The sequence below is a fragment of the Ambystoma mexicanum genome, chromosome 4p, assembly GCF_040938575.1.
Source record: "Ambystoma mexicanum isolate Mex_15411 chromosome 4p, UKY_AmexF1_1, whole genome shotgun sequence".
NCBI classification, from domain to species: Eukaryota; Metazoa; Chordata; class Amphibia; order Caudata; family Ambystomatidae; genus Ambystoma; species Ambystoma mexicanum.
In genome coordinates this window covers 1109078373-1109104019 of record NC_090927.1, presented here as the reverse complement: position 1 = coordinate 1109104019, position 25647 = coordinate 1109078373, and the positions used below count along the sequence as shown (strand labels likewise).

Sequence of the window (25647 nt, the reverse complement as noted above, 5' to 3'; positions counted from 1 at the left end):
TAAAACAGGGCTACTTCGAGCATGTTGCGGGGCGAAAATAACTTGTGACGGATGAATAGTCCTCCACTGGTACTGTGAGGCTTGACTCTGATTTGAATGCTGTAGCTATTGTGGGTGGGGTAGACTAGGAGGTGGATAGAGGTGGGTGTCAGCCAGGTTTCAGTAACAAAAGGGTATCTCCTAAATCTAAGAGGCCTGATAAATAGTTTTTTTTAACCAATTTCTATTGGTTTTTACAACTTATCAACAACAAAACACACCCGACAGTGCAAATTACAAGCTTCTGAGCATTATATACATTTACGTGCATTGACCACTGCCCTCTACTAACCCTCCCCCCTTAACTCGAGCCTACCCCCCCCTGCCCATTCCATTGTCATTCCTCCAGAGGCTCTCCTTCTTCAGTGCTCTCGGAGGTATCGTGCTCGCTTGGACTGGCCTGGGTGGACCCAGATAGTGTGACCACCAGTTGTCTCCAGGCTACCAGTGATCCCTCTCCATCATCCTCCCCACTGTTGGCCGCTTCATACCATACTACTGTTTCTGCTTCAGCCCATTTTTTAAGATCGTGCCACCACACCTCTATCCTTGGTCTATGGCATGCTTTCCAGCCCATAGCTATTCTGTGTTTGGCCAGAATGTAGGCCAGATCCTTAAGTTTGCTCACATATTTCAGGTTACGTGGCCTGGTGAATCCACTTATCATGCATGCCCACACGGATCCCACATCTAGCTTGATTCCTTTCTCGGTTAAGTGATGGTTCACCTCACCCCAGAATTTCCCGACCTCCGGTCATGCCCAGAACATGTGTATCATCCCTGTGTTCACTTCCGCACATTTAGGGCATGCTTGTGTCCCTGTGCTCTTGAATCGGGCGATCCTCTGAGGGGTCATGTACGCCCTATGGGTTACGTATAGCTGGATCTGTTGTAGTCTCGCGTTTCTGGAGACCTTTTTGTGGTATCTCTGTGCTCTCTACCACTGCCCGCCTTGCATGGGTTCCCCCGCACCCCCCTCCGACTCCTGTCTCAGCTGGGTCACTTCCTTCCCCACCCTGGACATTACCAGTTCATAGATCCGGGATATTTAATTCCCCCTTCCGAGATATCATACATTGTTTCTATGGCCGTATCTGGTCGGTCTTCTAGTTTGATTTCGGACCAGGTCTTCCTTACTTGCCTTAACAATCTTGTGTAGGTGATATGTTGCCCCGGGTGCACTCTGGTTTCTTCAACTAGCGTTTGGAATTCTGGTACTTTCCCATCTCATCACACATCTCCCAGTGTTGCTATGCCCACCGGTTCCCAGTGTCTACGTATCGTCTTTCTTAGTTGCTCATCCACTCCCCGCAACACCACTAGCGATACTTGCGGGAAGCACGGACTCGGGTTCTCCATATCCTGACATGCCTTGCGCCATGTCTTCCAACCCAGTTCCAGCAGCTTCGATCGCCCTTTTAACTCTGATTTGGGCAGCCATATTAGTTCTTTCAGGAAAAACGGGGCACATTCATCCCTCAACAGTCTGGATTCTGCTAAAGTGTCTTCCATTAGCCACTTAGCCACATACTGTAGCTGCCCGGCCAAATGGTATATCTCGAAGTTAGGCAATTTTATACCCCCTCTATCTTATGCATTTTTTAATTTCCATAGGGCAATCCTATTTCTGGTGTTATGCCAGATAAAGCCTCTACATAAACTCTGAAGTTTCTTAAAGAAACGTCTGGGCAGCATATATGGGATATTTACGAAAAAATGCAGCAACCTAGGCAATACCACCGTCTTTAATAATGCCGCCCTCCCCACCATGGCTAGGGGGAGTTTAGCCCAAAATCTCATGCTGTTTTCGATTTTTGCTACTGCCTTCTCTGTGTTATGTTTGTGTTCATCTTCTACCCCGTGATAAATATCGATCCCCAAGTATCTAAACGTTTTGGTCTCCCAGGGTATCTGTAAAACTGGTAGGTTTTCTTGTGGGATTCCTTTGTATCTCCCAAGGGGGAATATACACGACTTCTTGGGTTTGACCGCTATGCCGGAGAGTGACGCGGATCGCTCCATTACCTCTGAGATATATTGCAGGTTTTCCTCCGGATACCTCAGGTACAGCAGCACGTCGTCTGCATACAATGATATGAGATGCGGCCCCACCTTAGTGTAGAGCCCCGCCCCTTCATGTTGTTGTTTTAGATAAATCGCTAGGCGTTGTAGCGCAAGGATGTACAGCATCATAGGCCATGGGCAGCCTTGTCTGGTTCCTCTGCGGAGTTGCCATTTATCTGAAATAATCGCCCCCGTTTTGACTCTGGTCAGTGGCGAGCCATACAATAATTTTACCCACCTGGCCCCATACCATATTCCTTCAAAGCCGCCATTAACCAGGGCTATCTCACGGAATCAAAGGCTTTCACCGCGTCCAGCGAAACAATTGCTATTTCACCTGCATCACCTTCTGCTTGTTCTATGACGCAGTGGAGCCTTCTGTGGTTGTCGGATATACATCTGCTCGGAACATATCCAGTCTGGTCAGGGTGTATGAGTTTGCTTATAAACAGTTTAAGTCTGTTTGCTATCCTGGTTTAGCATGGATAGCGGTCTATACGACCCACAGTCTGTACTTGGCTTATTAGGTATGAGGAGCGGGATAATTATTGCCTCCCTCAGGGATTCTGGTAGTCTCCCTGTCTTGAAAGCCTCATTTAGCATAGCCAATAATGGGGGGAGCACTTCCAACCTGTATGCTTTGTAAAACTCGCTAGGGAGCCCGTCCGCCCCTGAGGGTTTGTTAGTGGGTAATTGTTTGACCACTGTTTCTAGCTCTTCTAGTGTAATTGGGCCGTCTAGGTTCTCTCTTTCTTCTGCACACAGTTTAGGTAACCCGATATCCTCTAGTGTCTCCCTTATCTCCTGGACTTCTACCCCCCGGTATCTTCGTATAGGTGTTGATAGAATTTAAGAAATCGTTTACGCTCTCTTGGGTGTCCCATTTTTGGCTATCTTCTCCCCTTATCTCTCTTATCGCTGGTCTAGGCATCTCATTTTTATATAGCCATGCCAGCAGCCTCTCCGGCTTATCCCCTCCTGCATGTTGTCTCTCTATGTCTTTCTTATAATTTAAATAGCATAGTTTCTCCCAGTGCCCGCCACAGTCTTGTTGTAGTTGGCACATGGTCTTGGCATCCTCCTGTGAGGTGTCTCCTTTACTCATGATAGCTTCTAGTTTCCTTTCTTCCTCTTGTAACTCACATGTTATGCCCTCTTGGAGTCCCTTGGATTTAGATATAGCTGCACCCCTCACCACCACCTTAAATGCCTCACACAGAGTACCTTCTGATGCTACACTGCCCGTGTTGTTCCCAAAATATTCTATTATTTCCTCCCTCATGTCCTCTCTGAACACTGTGTCTTTCAGTGCTTCGGCTCCAAGCCTCCACGTTGGAATCTCAGCTCTGGGGGCTGGTGTTGCCATGTTAGGACTAAGGGTGAATGGTCCGATAGTACCCTTGCTTTGTATTCCGACCTCCCCATTTCACTGGTGAGTTCCAGATTGGCGAACATATAATCTAGCCGTGTGTACAAGTTTTGTGGAGCTGAGTAATGAGAGTAGTGTCTATCGTTTGGGTGGTGGTGCCTCCATATGTCTTCCAGCTGGAAGACACCCAGCAGGGTCTTCAGGGTTCTGGCTTTGGGGGTGGGCTTATCTAATTTTGTATCGGATCTATCCGCTCTGGGGACCAGCGTGCAATTAAAATCCCCTCCCCAAATGACCGCGCCACCCAAGTGTGAGCTGACTTTGCCATACAGGGCCTTAAAATAGGCCACTGTATCCTGATTTGGGGCATATGTGTTAATGATGCATAACCCTCTGTTTTCCAGCATTCCTCGTATCACCACCATCCTCCCATCCAGGTCCACTGTGGATTTCAATAACCGAAAGGGTATGTGTGGCGCGACCCAAGTGATTACTCCCCCCTGGCATATGCCGAATACGTTGCTCCAATAGTGGTCCCCTTCCATCTTCTTCCTATTGCCTTTTGTTTTTCTTTCGTGAGGTGAGTTTCCTGTAATAAGGCTATGTCGAGGCCTGATAAATAGTTAAGCATTGTATTAAATCGTCAAATTTAAATTTGAATAAGTGGATTGTCAGTTTTGTGTGCTGATGACATTAGGACATTCATAAAAACGTTAAGAATGTGTTATGTTGTGTAAACCGTTCTTTAAAGAGCTCAGCTACAAACATTTGCTGTCTTGGTTCAATGATGAATCTAGTGAGGGAGAACAGTCTAATAATGCTGCTTATAACTTGTTACGTATAATGCAGATATTGCTGTGTTTAGCATAGGGTAAGGGTTGGTATCAACCTATTATTCACAATATTTCACCTGTATTATAATCATTTGTGATTAAAGTGGTATGGGACTAAAAATGTGGGTTCTTAGCAAAGTTCTGAGATTCTGAGGCGTAACTAATTTGCATATGTGAAGCACTACTCACTTCTTTCTAAACAGCCTCCGGAAAGACCTTCGCAGTCCCCCTTTCTGGTCTTGACGTGGCTGGTGCTCACTGAAAGATGTTTGCTCAATGTCCTCTTTCTGGAAGAATCTGGCATTATCGTCCACGTGTATGTCCTAAAAAGTAGAATATGTGTTAGAACCTTTCACCCATTGGTGCATTTAACCCCATTCACTGTTGCCATTCGCAACAGAGAACTGGTTCCCCTTAAAAATGTAGGTATAATTAATTACTCAGATATCTGGCAGTTAATCAATGAAGTAAGACATACATGATTTTACACTGCTTTCATCTATAATCTAGTTGTCCATATACAATTGAATAATTAATTTAAAAAGAGAAAATACTAATTTAAAGGTAAATTAATATAATTGTTCAATATTTTTATCTGACCAGAAATGAACTTGTGAGCCGCTGTCTTTTAACAAACCAGGCCTCACTTCTGGAAACCCACAGATGTCCAAGCTGGCGTCTTCACAAACTTCATGGCCCATGTCCGTCATCCTGCCACGTTTCTGATTTATCAGTCTCTCCTTTTCACACTTATCCGCCCTTCTGCTAGGTTGCTGGTATTTTCTGCCTACACGCTGCCAAGGATGATTTGGGTCAGTATGCAGTGGAACACTCATGCAGGGGATCCTCAGTGAACCCCTCCTGGGACTGTGTCACCGAGCGAATTGTGGTCGATGGCCTGAACATCAACCAGACGCATCCATTTGTCTCAAATAGGGGATGTTGTCACAGGTCCCACTTTAGAAGCTTCTATCTCCGTGTGTAATGCCCCTGGGATCCGACCAATGTACAGGTGGGACTTTATAACAGCAGGCATGTTAGAGTCTCTTTATTTGCCCCAAATCCACCTGAACCTTCTTCTGCCCTTGTTCGCCTACATCCAACATTGATTTAGAGGTGACAGTGGTGGTAAACATTTATCCATTGCCAATAGCTAGATCTACGAAGCAGCAATATGCCTCCCCCCATGACCTCTTCAGGGAATGGGAGCAGGGTTCTCTTGTGACTTTAATTGGGAGTTATGCATGGCTGAGTTGTTCAATGGTGTTTGATCCTGTTTTATTTTGATGATTTATTTATTTATTACATGCCAAAAACCAGACAGACATCAGGGTGTGACAAAAACACTCGAGACAGCACACAAAGCAACCTACGGTGCTTTCAGACTGGCAAAAATGTATCAATTCAAACAAGAATGTTTTCAATTTCTTGAAGAAGTATGACAACTTCTTCTCTAAATGTAATGCCAGAAGAAGAAGATGCCATGTAGTGGCTGCCAGGAATGGTAAAGATCCACCATTGGCACTGACTCGATAGGGTCTTGGGCAAACCAGCAGCTTACAGTTACTTGATCGAAGTGCTTTCTTTTGGCTGATAGATGATTAATCTATCTTTCAGGTACTCAGGTGCTGAACGATAGACCGACTTGTGTACCAGGACAAGGATCTTAAACTGCACTCTGTCCTTGACTGGAAGCCAGTGCAGGTTTTTTCGATGTTTTGCGATGTGCTCCCCACGGGGCACCTTTTTTATGATGCAAATGAGATAATTCTGGACCACCTGGTGTTCATGAATACAATTCTTAGATGCACCAGCCAGGAGGCCGTTACAATTGTCAATTTTAGATAGAATCATAGCTCTAGCCAGGGTTTTGCAGCTCTTCTCATAAATCCAAGGCCTAGTTTGTCTGTGTAACTTCAAGTAGTAATGGGTGTTATGTACTACACCACTTACCTGTGCTTCAGAGCTAACAGAGAAGTCCAGATATGTATGCATGGTTTTTACTCTTTTTTGAGTCATGATGTTACAGCCATCCAACATAAAAGTTGTATATTGAGAGTCGAACTTGGACCTCATATGAGTTGAACTAAAAAGTAGCAACTGAGTTTTGGCGTTATTGAGGCACATCCAGTGCTTCGTCATCCACTGTCTTACAATCTTAAAAAAGGAGTTAAGTTTAATTGAATCGAGGCCATAGTCCCCTTCAAGTTTCAGCAAAGCTGACTATCATCCGCATAATTGGTGAAATTAGTTCCCATACCTGCCAACAGATCACTGAGAAGTTTGGTATAAAGGTTAAATAGAGCTGGGGATAAGCACGCTCCCTGAGGAACTCCAAACATTCTGGGTCCATATTCAGAAGAGGCATCTCCCCCATGCACCGCTGAGACTCGCCCGTTAAAAAAGATTGGATCCATACAATGGCTTTTTGTGAGCATTTACCAACTCTTTTCAGTGAGGCTAGGAGAATATCATGATCCAACAAATCAAAATCCGCCAACAAGTCAAGCAGCACCAATAGGCCACAGCCACTTTTATCGACTATATCCAGCATGCCTGTTTGTAGATAAAGTAATGAACTCTCTGTGCTATGGTTTGCTCTAAAGCCAGATTGCCTTGGGTGTAGGATTCTATTTTGATCTAGGAAGCTCTGTTCCTCCTCCTCCGTCTATCTGGGCTGGTCAGACATAGGGGTAGATGAAGTTACGGAAACTAGAGGAGTATAGGAGTCACCTATGAGGCAGATACTAATCTTGTCTCTTGCACCCAAAACCTTATCCGCGAAGGCTCGTTGCACACTGGGACAATCATCTCTAGATGGCACGAAGGTAGAGGGTTGGACTCTTGGTTTCACCTGCTTCTTTAAGCTCTTAAAGAGCCTTAAAGAGCTGTTTAACACCATTACCTGTGTTATCTATTTGGTTTTCAAAAAAGTGTTTCTTTGCCTCGTAAATGGCACTTTTGTAAGATTTCTCAAGCTTCTTCAAGAAGATTTATGAACATCGGATTTCGTTCTCAACCAAAGATGTTCCACTTTTTTTTGTTCTTTAAAATCCAAAGAGAACCAATCATTGTTTGAGGGCTTTTTTCTCACTGTGATGGTTTGTAGTGGTGCCACCTCATCCAACATGTTACTAAAGACTAAATGGTTATCCTCATCTGTTTTATGCTCCATCACTAGACTTATCCATTTAGTGAAATCACAGGTGGTGATTTTTTTGAAATTCCTCATTAGAATTTTCTTATGTGGGTAAGCCTGATTTTTATTTTGGTGTGTCAGATGTATTTTAACTGTGATGATAAAGTGATCAGACCAAATACAAGGTTTGGACTCAGAGATCTTAACATCTAAATTTCACCAGGCTACTGTAAGGAACTCATGGTGGCAACAGTAAAGACAGACACATGTAATCACAGTTCAAGGGTGTTTATAAAACTGTTTCTTCGGGTTGAAAAAACACCTAATCTAAACCTAAATCTAAGATGGGAGCAAGCTATGACCATCAAATAATAATAAGGCAGTCCTAATGGCGTCTTGTCAAATAAAAGGGCCTATACAAAAAAAAACTATTGCCAATCCTTACAACTTAATATAAAAAGAGAGTGGGATAAGAGTCACAAGAAAGTAAGAAGTGTTCACAAATATTAAGTCTGGATATGGTAGCCGGGGGTCACCCTTTCCAACGTTTTGAGCACGGGAAGGCAAGTCTCCTAAGCACAGCACACCCTTGAACTTTCCCAGTACAAGACAATAGTTCCATTCCCAGCTATCAGGACCTTCGGTGGTTCAGTCTCTTTACTACAAAAAGTCTCTTGCCTCCGAGGACCTGATTTATTCAAAATAACAAACAAAATGTTCCTTTCCAAATGTACATTGGGTGATGACTTTTCACCCCTGGATCTCCCTCATCCAGGCTCAGATCCACCAAAAGGTTTCTAGTGATATCAGGACCTTCAGTGGTTCAGTATCATGCTTCAGAGGGCCTTGTATTTGCAAAATAACAAACAAAAGTTCCTTCTTGATTGCACTTGGGGTGATGATTCTTCGCCCCTGGGTCCCCCTCTTCCAGGCTCAGACCCCTCTCAAATATCAGCCTCCCTCTGTCTGGTTCACTATGGCTTATATTTAAACAACTTGGTCTGTTACATTCATGTGTGAGTGGGTGTTGGCTTTTCACCTCTGGATCCCCCTCTTCCGGGCTCAGACCCCTCTCGAATAGGAGCCTCCCTTTGTCGGGTTCACTATGGCTCTCATTCACACACTTTCTCCTTTTGCATTCACAAATCTGTGGGGAATGGCTTTTCACCCTTGGATCTCCTTCTTCGGGGCTCAGACCCTTCTTGAATGTTAGTATCCCTCTGTCCGGTCCACTATGGCTAGGTGTCCAAAACAATTTCCCCTTTCGCATTCACAAGTGTTAATGTCTTTTGAAACAATTCACCGTGGACATCCCTCTGTCGGGTTCACTCTTATCAACACACTGTTAATTTGGACTTCAGGCCCCGTTCTATCAGCATCCTCTGTCGGGTTTACTCTTACCAACTATTGCCAGTCTCATAGTTCTTTCTCTTTTCTCACTATGCAGGATTCATCTGCCTTAGCTTTCCAATTACCTGCAGGTCAAAGACTTTTGACTGTACATGGGGTTTTGCTAGACAACTGTATGACCACTTTGACCTTTTCCTTGCGGCTCTCATAGGGCCTCCTGGTATCGGTAGTTTCAACAAATGTGGGATCAACCAGAATCTACCGAATGAGCACCCATGTGGTGCCAGACCCCCCTGCAGCTGTTTTTCCTTTAATGTTAACAGTTCTGTGAACTTCCCTTAATTTGACGTTTTACGACTCTCGTTCAACACAGTTTGGTTTCTTATTGGCTGTCCCCTCGACTCACCGGCTGTGATAACCCACTTGGCTTTTCTTGTCTCTGGAGTCAAGGACGGTGCCACGTAGCAAGCGTCTCTCCCTGTTCTGATTATTGGTTGCAGTCTTATGATTCATTCCACAGAGGTTTCACAGGCCTGGGTGGGAAAGGGCAAGGTTGCTTCTCTCCTTGTCACCCCTTCGGTCTCGACGCCTTTCTCCTCCTCTTGAACTGCCGTACTGGGATAGCCATCTCGTTGTGCGGTTTGCCTTGCTCGTCATGTGCTCTCGTGCTCCACCTTTTGTCCCTGTGGGGAAAGAAAAGGGCAATCAGGTGTGTGTGATTCTGATCAATTGCCGGACTTTGCCTGACCCATGTGTTGGGATATGTCAGGAAAGAGCCAGAGGTATTTCTTTTAGCTTTGTCCCAATGTTTTATATCAGGGTGGTGGAATGAATCGGGGGTAGGGGGAATTATGGCAACTGTAGTGGTTCATAAAAGTAGATTGGGAATTTGGAAAATAATAGTCAGAGGGACCGGGACAAAAATGATTGGGATCGCAGATGTTATATTTCAGAGGAGGACATGATTGGGATGGGGTTCAGGTGGAATGACAATGTCCTTCACAAACTGAGGGGACAAATCGGGAAAGGAAATCACAATAGAATAGGGGAAATGTCCTCTCTCGCCTCTTGGCATTCTTCCCCGATCTTTCCACTGTGCTCGCGGCAGAGAGGAAGGAGATCCTTGGGGTTTCTACACTACCCAGTTTGGTATTTTGCCTTTTACATGCGTAGGATCCGTATTGAAAACTGTGAATTTAGTGCTCACTAAATTGGGCTCCAAATGGATTGCTTCACAGTTTGCCATTTCGCTATGCCAATGCTTATAATCACTAACATTGCACTACCGGAATTATTTAAAAGCTGTAAGAGTTATATAAGTTCATCGTTAATATGGTGCCCAGGTGGTGGATGCACAAGGAGAAGATTCATACAACTGGTATAATTTGGTTTGAGTTTGAGGTGTATGATTTCAAAGCCAGCACAAATGATAGGAACTTCAAAAAATTGCAATTCCTCTGTTACAATGATTGCCACGCCCCTGCCCTTACTAGTCAGCCGGTTTTCAGTAAATATTTTATATTTTTCCAGTACTGCCAGATCGATCACAGGGCCATTTGTGTGTTGAAGCCAGGTTTCAGTGAGGCACATCAAGCCCAGGTCTTGTTCAATAATATAATCATGTATTTTAATTACATGGTCATTCAGAGACCGCGTACTTAGTAAAGCAGCCCTGATAATTTGCGGGCCTTGCCTCTTAATCATCTGGCTGAGCTCATTTTGAGGTTCAGAGAATATGTGAGTAGTCTATTTTGTCAACGGCCAACAGATCGTGCAGTTAGGGGTTAAGGGAGGTGTTATTAAATTACAAGAGCTGTTGTGAGGCATAGTAGACGTACTAAGGTAATTTGTTATCTGTCCATTTTTGGCACATGAAGAAAGAAGTGACATTTTGCTGTCATTCATTGCTGACTCTGTAGGCTGCACATTGGTACTTGTATCACGAACAGTAGGTCCCAAGTTAGCAGTCACAGCGTTAAGGTGTTTAGCTTCAATGAAATTTCTATTGACAATAGCTTCACATGAGGCTTTCCTGGCAGCCAAAGGTAATGAAAGGGTTGGTGGCTGGCCAATAATTTACTTGTATAAAAAGTGTGAGGTATAGTCAACAGGCACGGAGCATATAAGTATAGATATATTGATTACATGTAGTAGGACTGCTGTCTGACAAGACGTCCAGGTCCGAGTCGTCACAAACCGGCACAAACCTGCTTAGACCCGCCGGCGCAAATGCGCTTAACGTGTCAAGAAATAGGCACAGAGCAGTTGGGAAATGTAGCCCCACTCAAGAAGTTTAAGGCACACCTTGAGATACATACAATACAATTCCTACAAAAGTCACCAAGCAAGTGTTGTACTGCGTTGTGCTCTGATCATAAAAAGGCAATGCCTCAAAAGTATTTCAAATAAGCTGAAAGATGCAGTAATTTTAAATTTCAGTACTTCGTACTCTAGTAGAGCTACAGCCAGCAGCTGCTACTTTTAACAGTATTTCTAACAAAGTTTAGCAATGTTTAACCTAGGTGATGCCTAAAACAAAATCCAAATGTTAGTTATCCATGCGTGCTGGTAGAATGTTGGTGTCTATGAGTGAGAGACACTTTAGCAGAATGTTGTATGATGTGTGCAAGGTTCCGCCAATGTCAGTTGGGCAAGAGCTGGATTGAATGAGGATGATCAAGTTGGGGTCTCCCATATGAAACCTGTTTTGACACCTGTATTGATCTAAACTACAAAAGTAACTTGATCAGCGCATATGTCAAATAAACAGTATTCGGCATCCTGGCCTCCTGGCCTCCTGCTCGTAGCTGAAAAGCATGTCTTCATTACGGTAATGCCCGAAAATAACATTCAAAAACCAAAGTGAGTCCCATAATGCAGAATAAAGGGAGCAGGGGTTTGCGGGGGTCTGCCCTCCTCGCCTTGTTCGGCATTATGGGTTTGGCCAATGCAGGGGTGTCCCCCGCTTGCATTACATGGAAAGCGGGGGGACAATAAAGAAAAAAAGAGAAAAAAGGGAACCTGCAGCGGAAGTTCTAACCCATAATTGGGTGATGGAACTGACGTTGCAGGGAGAGGGCTGCCGCCGGGAGAGGAAAGAAGTTAAGTGTGGGTGTTTAGGTAAGGTAGAGGGAATGCAGGAAGTCAGGATTTTCAGGATGCAAAGCTTTCTGCTTCACAGTATTCTTCTGCGTTGTTCTGGGGTTTGATTATTTAACAGAGATCCTTCAATACAGCACAAACGACAACTGAAACTCCTGCGCATTCTGTGGCCCTCATTATGTGTGTGATGGTCTGGGAAAAATGCTGGTAAAACGTCCGGTAATACTGCATCTGGCATTTTTCCCAGACCTGCACACACAGAGTTTGCCAGTAGGGGCAATGAACTACCGACAGGCCTGATCTGCCAGGAGTTCAGGCTCCTACCAGCAAATAATTGCCCCTATCACTAGCACCGTTACCACCGTTGCCAGCACCCGTAATATCCCAGTAACACCGGGATATCGGGCACTGGTAACGGTAAGGCGAGTCTGCTGGTAAACCGCCAGTAGCACTGGTGGGTTACCGGCAGACTCGTAATGAGGGCCAACGTATTCTGTGCCAGGGGCACAGCAAAGTTGACACATCCACCCATCCCCAGGTGAGATGCTACACCTTTGAGGTTACAAAGGAATTGGTCCATGGACATTGTTATAGGTTTATTCCATATAACTATTGTGGAGTGGGGATTGCATACCAAATCATATGAAGGAAGGAATCATCCTTGTAGTTGGTGTAGGAGATAACCAAAGAGTCAAGGAGGTCGAAGAGGGGTTTCGTAAATGTGTTGTAAAGTGTGGGTGTGGGTGAGATGCAGGAGTCTTGGGGAGCCTTGGGGGACCCCACATGAGACCCCACATGAGACAAGGGCTGGGGAGGCAGATGGCGAGAAGACTCTCATTGTTCTATTGCACATGAAGGATTCAATCCAGGTAATTGCCTTGGGGAGAAATGAGTTGAAGGAGGCCGAGAGGTTAAGCAGGAGGAGGAGTGCAAGTCTGCTGTTGTCTTTAAGTTCATCCATTTGTATTTTTATGTCTAGAAGTACAGTTTCCATTGCATTGCCTAGACTGAAACCAGATTGGCCCAGGCCTAGCAGATTGTAGGTTTCAAGGTGCTTTTGGATCTGCAAGTATGTGCCTCTGTCAAGAATTTTGAGTAGGAAGGGGACAGTTGTGATTGGGCAATAGTTGGTGGCGATGTTCAGGTCAAGTGTCGGCTTCTTATGAAGCAGGAGGACCCACGCTTCTTTGAGGTTGGTGGGCACTGTGCCAGCGGTAAATGAGGTGTTGATCACTGAGGTAATGAAGGGAGTTAGCTTTGCTTCGCAGTCTTTGATGACAGAGGCAGGGCAAATATTGCCTCGACATTTGGAAGGTTTTAGGCCAGTGATGATTTTAGTTACTTCTAGATCCGAAACCTGGGCAAATTCAAACAGATGGGTGGCATAGTCAGGTGAGTCAGGTGATGTTGGGTTTTGAGATAGGGGTGTACCGCTACCAAACGTTTTAGTTTGTAGTGAGGAGATTTGTCCAATAGTGCATTCTGGATATTTGCACACCAGGTGCTGTCTTTGATGCAGCTGTCAGGAGGGGCAGCTTGTATCTCGAATTCACGCAATATTGCAAAGAGCTCATGGGTGCCTGACTGGGCTTTGTCAATTCTCTCATTGTAGGATACCTTTTTGTCTTGGAGTATAGCCTGTTTATATGTTTTGGATAGGGTGGTGAAGTGGTTTATGTTAGTGTCTGAGGGATCCTTTCTCCAGATCACCTCAGCGCCTGGTTTAGTGGAGCAAATAGTTTTGAGGTTAGGGGTGAACCAGGTGTTCATGTTAGCAGGAGGCTAAGGTTTACGTTGGCTCAATGGGGCAACTTTGTCAATGGCTCAGAGGAGTGAATGGTTGTATAATTCTACTATTGTTGCAGTGTCATTGGTGGCTGCCTGGAAGTCTGTGAGAGGCTTGAGGAGTGGGAGGATATTGACCGGTGTGATGTGCCAGGCCTTTCTCGTGAACGTGGATGGTAAAGGCAGGGTCACCTGCATTGGAGTATTGCATAAAGCAATGCGGAAGGAAATCATGTCATGGTTTAACCATGGGCATGATGAATAAGTGAGGATGTTGATGTTGTTGCAGTCTAGGGTGCAACCTTTGTTGTGAGTCGGCCCTTAGAGGCGTTGGGCAAAGCCCAAGGCAGTGGTAGAATTGGCTAGGGAGGCTAGGGAGGCTTCTGTGATGGCCAGAAGGTCAAGGTTGTTGGATGTAATAAGGTCAGCGATGTCTAGGGCATGTGCCAAAAGGGACCTCGCATTGACTAGAGCTCCATTGATAGGTGCTGGGATGAGTAAGGTAGGGGTAAGAGGCCCAATATCCTTGACCAAAGCACTGGTTGTAGCATCTGTTGGGGCGCGATTGGTAATGTTTGGCAAGGGGGTAGGTGCATCTGGAGCAAAGGCCTTAAGGTGGGCATTGGTCAGAGTACCATTGGCAGTGGCAGCAGCCACTACATCAACCTTGTGGGTGCTGGTTAAGTTAATCTTAGTTGGAGCTATAGGTCTCCTAACCTTAGTAGGAGAGCATCTGTTAAGTTCACCTGCTATGACGACATTGGCGTGGGCAGGGTTATCAGATAGGCGGTTGACTGGGGTGGCAACAAGAATGGTTGCAGTACACCGGATTGCAATTGCAGTGATTCTGTTGCAATCAAAGTAAGTGGCATTGTCCGCATTAACATTTCTAATGCTAACATATGAGGCGTCAGCAGCATTAGCATTTCTATGGCTAGCATATGAGGAATCAGCAGCATTAACATATCTATGGCTGGCATATGAGGAATCAGCAGCATTAACATTTCTACGGCTGGCATATGAGGAATTGACTTCAGGAACGTCAGAGACAGTTACAATGCATTGGACGGGTATGTTGGCCATTAACCAGACAGAACACATGGATAGGGTCATGCCTGCATGATTGTTAGTGAGGATGGTATTTTGTAGCATATTAGAGGTGCTACTGCTGAACAGTGGAAGGCGTACAATAGTTGGAAAGGTGGTATTAGTAGCTTGTTTTGAGGCCAGGGGGTCAGGTGCAGGGTTAGTATTACAGTTATTAGCGTCCCAGGCGTCAGGTGCTGTGAAGATGTTGCCTGGCATGTTTGTAGTAGTGCCTTCTTTGGAGAATATGCGAGGCACATAGTTCTTTACATGTGGACATGTGGGGCGACGGTGACCTGGGCAAGAGGGGCATGCACGGGTCGGCGGAGTGATGCTAGACGTTTTTACAGGGAACAGAGACATGCATGCACACCTGTTCATTTCTAAGGTGTGCTGACATTGGTGTGGTGAGGCACATGTTACTGCGCAGGAGGCGCGTGCCGAGGAGCTTGTTCCGAGCCCAGGGCGAGTAAGGTTTGGCTGTCCAGGAGTTGCACATAGGTAAGGGGGCCTCAGAGTTGGTGGGTAAAAAGCTTTGTACGTGAACCGCACTGGGTAGGAAGCAGAAGGGTGAGATGAGTGTATGGTTAGGCTGATTATGTGACATGCTTATCCTCACCGTGTGAGAGCGTCGAGTAAGTGGTGCAGGAGGACTTGCCAGGGTGGTTGGCAGGTGTCATCCAGTGGCCAGACAGGGCCTGACAGGAGACTCCAAGGGCCTTGACTGTGGGCCTTCAGCGGGGGCGGCATTGCCTGCCGGCTCCCATGGCTCTGCAGCATAAGAGGCTGTGGCAGCCAATCAGAGTAACGCAAAAGTGACCCAAAGGGAACACCAGTGTGTGCTGGGGTGTGCGTTGATGCAGCAGTGGTCATCTTGCAGTGCATGGTCCTGGGAAGACCATTCAGGACAGCAGACACCATGAAGCGAATACCACATGGGACCAAGTTGGGGGGGCCCAGATCCAGCCGATCATGCCAGGGGTCATTGGTGGTATGGAGTGCAGCTTGGATCGGCACTTCAGGGACATGTCGGAGTAGGGGAAGGGTCAGGGGGCACCCAAGTCCTCGGATTCCTCCAGTGATTGCATGCACATAGCGCCCATTAGGCTTGCAGATCTTAGCTTCTGTGCAGGCTAATATAAGCACATCAAGCGGGGGGTGAAATGATACAAGCACTGTGTTGGCTCAGCGGTGGATCCGGCGGCAGGTTCGTTGGCCTTGCAACTGGCCTACCGAACTGGCTGGCTTTGTCATCCGGCTCACTGCGGTCCTTGCAATTGGCTGGGCCGGTGCCCAATCGGATGCCTCAATACTTGTTGCATCGAGTCCAGCTGACTCGATGGTTGCGGCGGCGGCCATCTTACCCATGAATTCTGGGTCTTGATTCTTAATGTTGTTGTGGGATACTGCTCAGAGTCTGCCAGGCCTGGGGGGCCTCAGCAAAATCTGCTGTCCCAGGAGACCGGGAGAGACGGCAGTTTCGTTTTAATTTGCATTTGGGAAGCTGTAATCTCTTCAGTGTCAAACCTCCAGGCTTAAGAAGAGAGAATCTCTGTTTTCCCCCCAAGTTTATTTTACAGCCTGATCCTTGGATGGGTAGTGTAGTATGAATGGGAATCATCCTTTGACAGGACTAGTCTGCTATCCACCTTTGATGTTTGGTGATTACTGACTTTTATTGGGCCATAGTTTCTAGGCGAGAACAAAAAGCATTGGCGAAAGAGGACACCCCTGTCTCGTGCCCCCACCAAGAGCAAAGGGACTGGACCGTACACATGCCAACAGCCACCACTGCTATTGGATCATCATGAAGGGTGGCAATCCACCCTAGATAATTATTGCTGAATCCAAATTCCCATCAGGTGTACTGCTGAACTAGGACTGCTGCATCCTGTCAAATGGCTTTTCAGCATCTATGAAAATTAACAATGGAGAACCAAAGTGCTTTTTTGCTCCACCAATAATGTGGGACAAACAACCCGAAGTCTGTAGATGACCTTGCAGCAATAAAACCCACCTAACTGTTCATTTCCAATGGAATGGTAATAATTACATGGTTACATCGCTGGCCCTAGTGCATGACAACTTACCCACTTTTTGGAAGGGTGCAGGCTCACACTCACACGAAAAGGATGACCCCGTCCCTACTCAACAGAGAAAGATTCTGGAATTATTCTAAACAAATAAGCCGGAAGGGAAGGTACCTCCACAGATCCGTAACTTCTATGAGTTGGCTTTTTTTCGTTAAAATGTTAGCTTTGTAATGAATAGTAGATAAAATGGTTGACATTCCAATACAGATTCTCACGTGGAGTGTGAATGTGAACAAAGTCAATTAACCAACCAAATTAATAAAAATACTAACTCTGAAAAACTTGGGTATGATTTATCTTCAAGAGACTCAACTGCACTTCCTAGAGAGTGAAACATTTGCAAATAGAGGGGCAGGAAGCTACGACTGTAACCCTGTTGGGGGATTAGACAAACGAGGTAATGACTTACCACAGGAAACATTATTTAAGAATATTAGGAGCAAGGCCTGGAAAACAAATGCCTCTATGGCCACTCCACTGAATGTGCTTTTTGACTGTAGCCAGAGACATTAGCTTTTCTTTCAGAGAAAACATCAGAAAGCAAATAATTATGAATCTCAGAGGTTTGTTCAGAGCAGGGGGCGGGCAGGGGTCTCTGTGCGCTCTCTTGATTCCTGTGGGATCTGTAATGCCCATCTGAAGTATTTACGAGAGAAGGTATAAGATGAGGGCTTTTGTGTGATGTCCTTTAGATCTCCAGGGCTCTGAGAATATATATATATATATATATAATGTTTCTACTTTCTTTGGATTTAAAATTGTCAAGATGGTTGTTCAGGAGAGACATCTGATGAGGTAATTGTGGTGGACCCTTTTCATGGATAGTCATGCCATCCTCCAGTTGAGGGATTTTCTATTCCGCCTCTGTAAATTAGGAGGAGATGGTTCCCAAATCTGCCTTCATATTGCCAATCAATGGCTCCTGCAAAAACACATATTTCTCCATTCTCTTCAAGAACAGGCAGGTAAGCATGTGCCATCCTTCCCTCAATTCCCCGTATATCACAATGTGCTGACTAGGGTTCGTTCTTAGGCGTCACAGCATATGCGAGGACTGCTCTCCTCTACTCTGACATCCTGTTGGGGATGAACCTTTGTCTTTCATGTAGATGACTCCAGATTTGTCAGATAAGTTGTCACCGCATTGGGTTTCTTTCATTTTCCTACTGGGGTTGACCGACATTGTGTGCTGAATAAAACAAGCCGGGGTATAGGCGGGGTATAATAAGCAGTGCAAGAAGTCAGAATAGGAAAACACAGCAAAGTCATGAAATGTCAGATGCACGAGACGTCTCCTGTGAAGGCACTAAAATCCTGCTCGACCCATGAATCTCCCATAAAAAGGCCCTCCTGGAAGTTGTGGCAAGATTATCAAAGGCATATGTAGTATAGTCTAGGGAAAATGTACAAAAGCCCTATTGTTGATTCATGACTGAACAAATGATCTCCTCCCCAGACCACTGTGGTATTTCTGAAGTTAGTCCCCTGTATTATAACTACCAAAGGACTACTATCTGGAAAGAGCTAAATAGGGATTAAGCTCAAATCTATGGTCTGGAAGCTTGCAGGCAAAATCCCAGCTGAGGAAAGGAAAATGGCAGCTGTGATTGGCACAGCCAAAAGATCAGGAAACCAGATGGGCTACAATATTCACTCCCTGTCCAATTGTGTAAGCCCCGGCGGAGCATTGAGTCCTCCAACACCAGAGTGGAGAACAGGTTTGATCAACTAAGTGAGGGGGTGATATTGCTGGAAGACCTGGCTCATGTGGCTAAGAAATCACTCTGAAAATAGAAAAGATGGTGCCAAAATGATTGCAAGACTGAAAGTGTTTGGAATATTGGACAAAGTGGAACCAAATCATCAGAGTTCTAGGATTACCAAGTGGAGTTGAGGTTAATGACTTTGTTGGACAATCGATCCTCCCAGCCTCCTAGAAATGGAGCCCAGGGCTGATATTCAGGGTTGCGAACTGAATAGATAGAAAATCCTAAGGCCAGGCAATGTGACATACAATACATCTCTTTCCTGATTTCTACCCTGGCCTGATGAAGAGAAAGAGCAAAATCAATGATATTAAGAAAACTTTTTTAGCAAAGGGACCGGTGTCATGATGCCTACCCCCGGGGATCCAGACCAAGTCCAGCAACCCCGGAAGCAGGCATCAAGTTATCCCAAGAAAGCCCAACAACCCCTGCTAGGGGCTATTTGGGGCCAGTCCTGGCGCCTATGGCGCCAGGCTCATAGATTAAAACGTACCTGATGCAGACCATGCTGCAAACTTACCTGATGCAGACCATGCTGCAAGAGCTCCAAGCCAAAAGAGGCTTGGAAGGGACTACTTTACTTAGGGACTATTTTTTAACTCGGGCGGGGCTGGGGAGGAATACTTACCTGGGACTACTTTGGAGGCTATTTAAACCACGCCCGAAGAGCAGCACACGCTTCGCGTTATTCTGCATCCAGCAGCGTAACGCTCACCGTGCCTGCAAGTCTGCATCCAGCCTTCTGCCACGCCCGCCTCGAGTTTGGAGCTCCTAGAAAAAGGGAGAAAGAAGGAGAAAAGGTTAGAACAAGAGCAATACCTTTGATCCTTACCTGAATTCCCGATCCATCGCGCCTTCGAGCTGGAAGAAAGAAGCTATATAGCGCGTCGCCTCGCCTGCTGCAGCGCCGCGCTGAACTCACCGGCCTTCGCAGCATCTTCACATTCCACAGCATCCTCCTGCATGTTCCCGCCGCACTCCGGCACCTAAGGAGAAGACAAGAACAGCAAGGTGAGCCAAGGGAATACACAGAGGAATATTAGTTACCCCCCCATAGACTTACCTGATTTTACCACCGGGGGTACTATTCCTCTTCTCGGGTCGGTGCAGCTTCCACTGCATCTTCGCCGAACCCCGGCCCCTAAGGGGAAACAAAAGGACAGCAAGGTGAAACAAAGGGACTAACAAGGGGGGACTAACAAGGGGAACCCTCCTCACCACAATAGACTTACCTGATTTTACCGCCGGAGGCATTATTCCCCGAGACTTCATACTTTCTCTCAGCGCCTGAATAAGGGAGAAAGCACAGGTTACATATTGACATTATTTTATCTAACTGTGTTGGATAATACAAATCCTTACCAGAGTTTTACCGGTTGCCACGAGGAACTCTTCACTAGGGTCAAGCTGCAACCTGCAAGGAATCGGACAAGAGTGGAAGTCAGGCATTTGAACTCTTACGAACTACATTCTTACGGCGTCTTGCCGGGAATCTCGGAGTCAATATTGTTCTGAAACTCACCAATTGCTTCCAGCCAGTGAAGCAACTGGTTATCTATGCGCCCCTGCGCTCATTGCAGGATGGAGAGCTCATCTTTACAAACCATAAAGTGAGACTATAAGAGGGGACATCAAAGGTGATCAGTGGGGAGAACAGTGGGGGGGGCATTTACGCTCAACTCCACAGGTGGTTAATTCCTTTTCTCCATTTGCAGAAGAATATTCCTACGGGCCAAGCAAACGAAGTTAGGTGGGCCAGTTCTTTGCCGAGTTCGATTTCGTGATAACCTATCGACCAAGTTGTAAGAATGGTAAGGCAGACGCCTTGTCCCGCATAGGGATGGGAGAGGCAGAAGTGAACCCAGAACCAGTACCTATAATTTCCGAACAAAGGATTCTTGGCATGACTACTCTACAGACACTAGAGGACATTCAGGTAAAGACCAGCAACTCTTTGATCCTACAGCCCTGCAGGACTGGGTAAAGAAAGTCCTGGACTACTCTGTCACCAATGATCTGCCTTATTACCAAGGGTGACTATTTCTGCCACACAAGGAACTACAAGAGCTAGTCATTTCCCGTTATCATGATACCCTAATGGAGGGACACCCAGGTATTGCAAAAACTGAAGCTAAAATGAAAAGACAATTCTGGTGGCCCACCTGACGAAAGGATATAATATCATTTGTGATGTCTTGTGGCATTTGCGCCCAAAACAAAAGTCAAAAGAAAAAAACAGCTGGACTCTTACAACCTTTAGACATTCCGCCTACGCCATGGCACACCTTATCGTTAGGCTTTATTACTGATCTACCCCCATGCAATGGATTTAACACCATTCTAGTTATTGTGGATATTTTTTCCAAGATGGCCCACTTTATTCCTTTAAAGGGATTACCTTCAGCTTCAATCGTGGCCAAAGAATTCCTCGAAAACATTGTTTGCATACATGGATTTCCGTCTGTGTTGGTCTCTGACCGGGGAAGTCAATTCATTTCACATTTTTGGAAGAAATGTTGTCAATTGGCGCAAATCGACGTGAGATTATCGACCTGTCACCACCCCCAAACCGATGGTCAAACGGAGAGGACCAACCAGACTCTTGAACAATACCTGCGTTGTATGTTACATCAGACTGAGAGTAATTGGAAGGACATTCTTTGGATCGCCGGATATGCATACAATAATTCAGTACATTCTGGAACTGGACAAAGCCCCTTTTATACCCTATATGGGCACCACCCTCGAACCTCAGACCTTGACCCACCCCAACACTTAGAAATGCCCGCAGTGAACCATCTACAAGCTATGATTACACAAGCCTTTAAGGAGGCAACTGCACATTTAAAACAGGCGAAGGAGAAATATAAGAAAGATGCTGATCGGCATAGAAGTGATGCTCCACAATATCAGATAGGGGACCAAGTATGGTTAGCCACAAAACATATACTTCTAAAGGGAACACAAACCTTTAACCCCAGATATTTGGGACCTTACTCTATTAAGGCCATTATCAACCCGGTGGTTGTCAAGTTGGACTTACCTGCTAATATGCGAATTCACTCCATCTTTCATGTGTCACTTTTGAAGCCAGTGCAACCAGGGACAAGACTAACCAAGCCACCAGACCCCATTCTTGTAGACAGAGAACCCGAATTTGAAGTTAAGAACATCCTGGACTCCAAGCTGATAAAGTCAAAACTTTTTTATTTAATCGACTGGAAAGGTTACGGACCACAGGAAAGGTCATGGGAACCTAGTGACCATGTTCATGCACCCCGATTGGTGAAATATTTCCACCGAAATTTCCCAGACAAACCGAAACCACAGGGAAGAACGACTTTAGGAGGGGCCTTGGGGGGGAGTGCTGTCATGATGCCTACCCCCGGGGACCCAGACCAAGTCCAGCAACCCCGGAAGCAGGCATCAAGTTATCCCAAGCAAGCCCAACAACCCCTGCTAGGGGCTATTTGGGTCCAGTCCTGCTGCCTATGGTGCCAGGCTAATATGGAGAGTCAGTCCTGGCGCCATAGGCGCCAGGCTCATAGATTAAAACGTACCTGATGCAGACCATGCTGCAAACTTACCTGATGCAGACCATGCTGCAAGAGCTCCAAGCCAAAAGAGGCTTGGAAGGGACTACTTTACTTAGGGATTATTTTTTTACTCGGGCGGGGCTGGGAAGGAATACTTACCTGGGACTACTTTGGGGGCTATTTAAACCACGCCCGAAGAGCAGCACACGCTTCGCGTTATTCTGCATCCTGCAGCGTAACGCTCACTGTGCCTGCAAGTCTGCATCCAGCCTTCTGCCACGCCTGCCTCGAGTTTGGAGCTCCTAGAAAAAGGGAGAAAGAAGGTGAAAAGTTTAGAACAAGAGCAATACCTTTGATCCTTACCTGAATTCCCGATCCATTGCGCCTTTGAGCTGGAAGAAAGAAGCTATTTATGCGCGTCGCCTCGCCTGCTGCAGCGCCGCGCTGAACTCACCGGCCTTCGCATCATCTTCACATTCCACCTCCTCCTCCTGCATGTGCCCGCCGCACTCCGGCACCTAAGGAGAAGACAAGAAAAGCAAGGTGAGCCAAGGGAATATACAGAGGAATATTAGTTACCCCCCCATAAACTTACCAGATTTTACCACCGGGGGTACTATTCCTCTTCTCGGGTCGGCGCAGCTTACACTGCAACTTCGCCGAACCCCGGCCCCTAAGGGGAAACAAAAGGACAGCAAGGTGAAAGAAAGGGACAAACAAGGGGAAACCTCCTCTCCACAATAGACATACCTGATTTTACCGCCAGAGGCATTATTCCCCGAGACTTCATACTTTCTCTCAGCGCCAGAATAAGGGAGAAAGCAACAGGTTACATATTGACATTATTTTATCGAACTGTGTTGGATAATACAAATCCTTACCAGAGTTTTACCGGTTGCCACGAGGAACTCTTCACTAGGGTCAAGCTGCAACCTGCAAGGAATCGGACAAGAGTGAAAGTCAGGCATTTGAACTCTTACGAACTACATTCTTACGGCGTCTTGCCGGGAATCTCGGAGTCAATATTGTTCTGGAACTCACCAATTCCTTCAAGCCAGTGAAGCAACTGGTTATCTACGCGCCCCTGCGCTCAATGCAGGATGGAGAGCTCATCTTTTCAAACCATTAGGTGAGACTATAAGAGGGGACATCAAAGGTGATCAGTGGGGAGAACAGCGGGGGTGGGGGATTTACGCTCAACTCCACGGGTGGTTAATTCCCTTTCTCCATTTGCAGAAGAATATTCCTACGGGCCAAGCAAACGAAGTTAGGTGGGCCAGTCCAGTCTGTCATCTCGGCCCTACGCGTCACATTGGTGGAGACCGGAGCTGTCCAGTTCAGATCGACGCCTCTGTGGGAGCCAGGTGAGCGTAACAACCGTGCGCAGGTTTCCTGCACCCTCTAAACCTGAGAATTCTGTATGGAACAAAAGAAGGCAGACACTTTGTTATACCGAAAAAGTAATCACATAGCCGAATGAAAGGTATAATATGTTGGCCAGAAGTGAATCGAATCATGTGACAAATATTGCAATCCGAGAAACCTGAATGTAACCATAGGGAGTCCATTTTGTAAAATTCCGGCCATTTTTTTTTTGTAATGCTTTGCAAATGTATTCTATGCTTTAGATCCACACGCGGTGCAAGGCCAAGGCTTGAACTCTGAAATGCTAACTGTCATGATTCATTCCCCTGGTCATCATGGCCAAACCAGACTTTCGGCTGGTGCCAGGTTACAGGCTTCCATTGTGGCCTCAAGTGCCACAAAACACCATCAGGGACTCTCTTGGAGCCAGTCCTGCCACCTTTGGCGCCACGCTCATACTGTTATGTGAAGGACAACATTTGGATTGGGACTTCAGTTAACATGGAGGCACTGACATAGCTCAGTTCCAAAGAACTGAGCTATGCAGTCTAGTGTTTCGGACGTGGCCAGGCATGGGACTACTTTACCTGGAACTACTTTACCTGGGCTATATAAGCCACACCCAAACAGCAGCACATGCTTCGCGTTATTCTGCAGTTATCAGCGTAAAGCTCACCGTGTCCGTTCTGATCTCCATTGTTTCTTGCATCCTGCCACATGCTGAATCCTGTATCTGGAAGAAGAACACCATTATTCACTGCTTAGCTGTAAGTAGCAGCCTGGCTTTGGTCTTGAATCTTCCATCTTCAAACTACCACCAGCTGCTCACCTGAATGCACGCAATCCGGGGATTCTTCATCAAGACGATGCATCCATCTTCAGAACGCTGCAGCAACCTGAAAAAGACAAAGAGACATTATTAGTGAGCGCTCGCTCACGGCCACGCAAGGACACCGAAAACCACTTACTAGGTGAAGTCTCTCCTTGATCTCGGAACATCACAGCGGCCCGGAACATCATAACAACCTGCAAAGGAAGCGGCGCAGGCACAGTTTAGCAAAAGAAAAGGCAAGAAAGCGCCGCACAACGCGCATTCACTTACCTTGCAGGGATTCTCATCCTATACAGCTCGGCAACGCCAAAACTCTCCAACTCATCTGAGGGAAAGAAACTAGAGACATTAATAACAACAAAAAGGCAAAAGAGGAAAAGGGCAAGATAAAAGACTATAAAACAGTAGTACCTACCTCATCAAGCAAATCAGAGTCACAGCAGTCCTGGACCCGAACACGGGGCAACGCACCAGTGAAGCAACTAGGTTGCAGAACGCCCACACCTCCAACACGACCCTGCACCGAGACGCAGGACGGAGAGCACACCATACCTAATATTAAGGTGAGGAGAGAGACTAGACTTAAGGGAGGAATTCAAGGCTGAGGAAGGTGGGAATCAATCCAAGCGAGAGATTTAAGTGTTATATCCAGTTCTCCTGTCCTGCAGGCGCTATCCACGTCCAACACAATATCAAGGGAGAGGGTTTGAGAGTGCTAATCTTCCAGCCAGGGCTGAGTGGCATCCCCGTGGATATCAGGTGAGTGTAACACTAACGCAGACAGGAATGCAGAACTGTGCAGAAATACATTGTTTTCCCTCTCACTAATACCTTGAAGCCGTGCAGAAGCCACCCCTAATCAGTAGTCCAGGTGCCGGTTTGTCTTGCAAACACTGTTGTAAAAGGCAGTTAAACATGAATTATATTCTTCTAGCGGTGCTCCTTCACGGAGGATGGTATTTTCTGCTTTAGAACTGTCTGACCCTTAGCTCATGAGCCGTAGCAAACAGATAACATAGTATGGAATGTTTCTCTGCTAAGAACAAGATATCCTTACTGAGCCAGAGCTCCATGTTCCTCATAACAGAAAACTTTCTCTGCAGCCTTTGCTAGAATTACTAATGTTTAGACTGAATGAAGACTTGGTCATAACGTGTCATAACTGTCAATTACTGAACCCTAGCCTGTATGACAGGTATGAGGGCGGCTCGAATAACATTAGCAAAGGACGATTTCTTATGTATATATATTGCTGCTTGAGCGATGTTTGCTCTCTCTCGCATCTCAC

At 46.1% G+C, this 25647-nt stretch overlaps 1 protein-coding gene across 1 annotated transcript in view; it reads right to left on the bottom strand.

Annotated features, from left to right (window-relative positions):
• Positions 1-4490: 4490 nt before the first annotated feature.
• The window catches only part of ARHGEF33 (Rho guanine nucleotide exchange factor 33), a 554915-nt gene continuing 533758 nt past the window's right edge, over positions 4491-25647 (bottom strand). The window contains exon 17 of the mRNA XM_069606701.1: positions 4491-4628. Coding sequence (XP_069462802.1) covers positions 4491-4628 — 138 coding nt within the window. The remainder of the gene's footprint in view (positions 4629-25647) is intronic.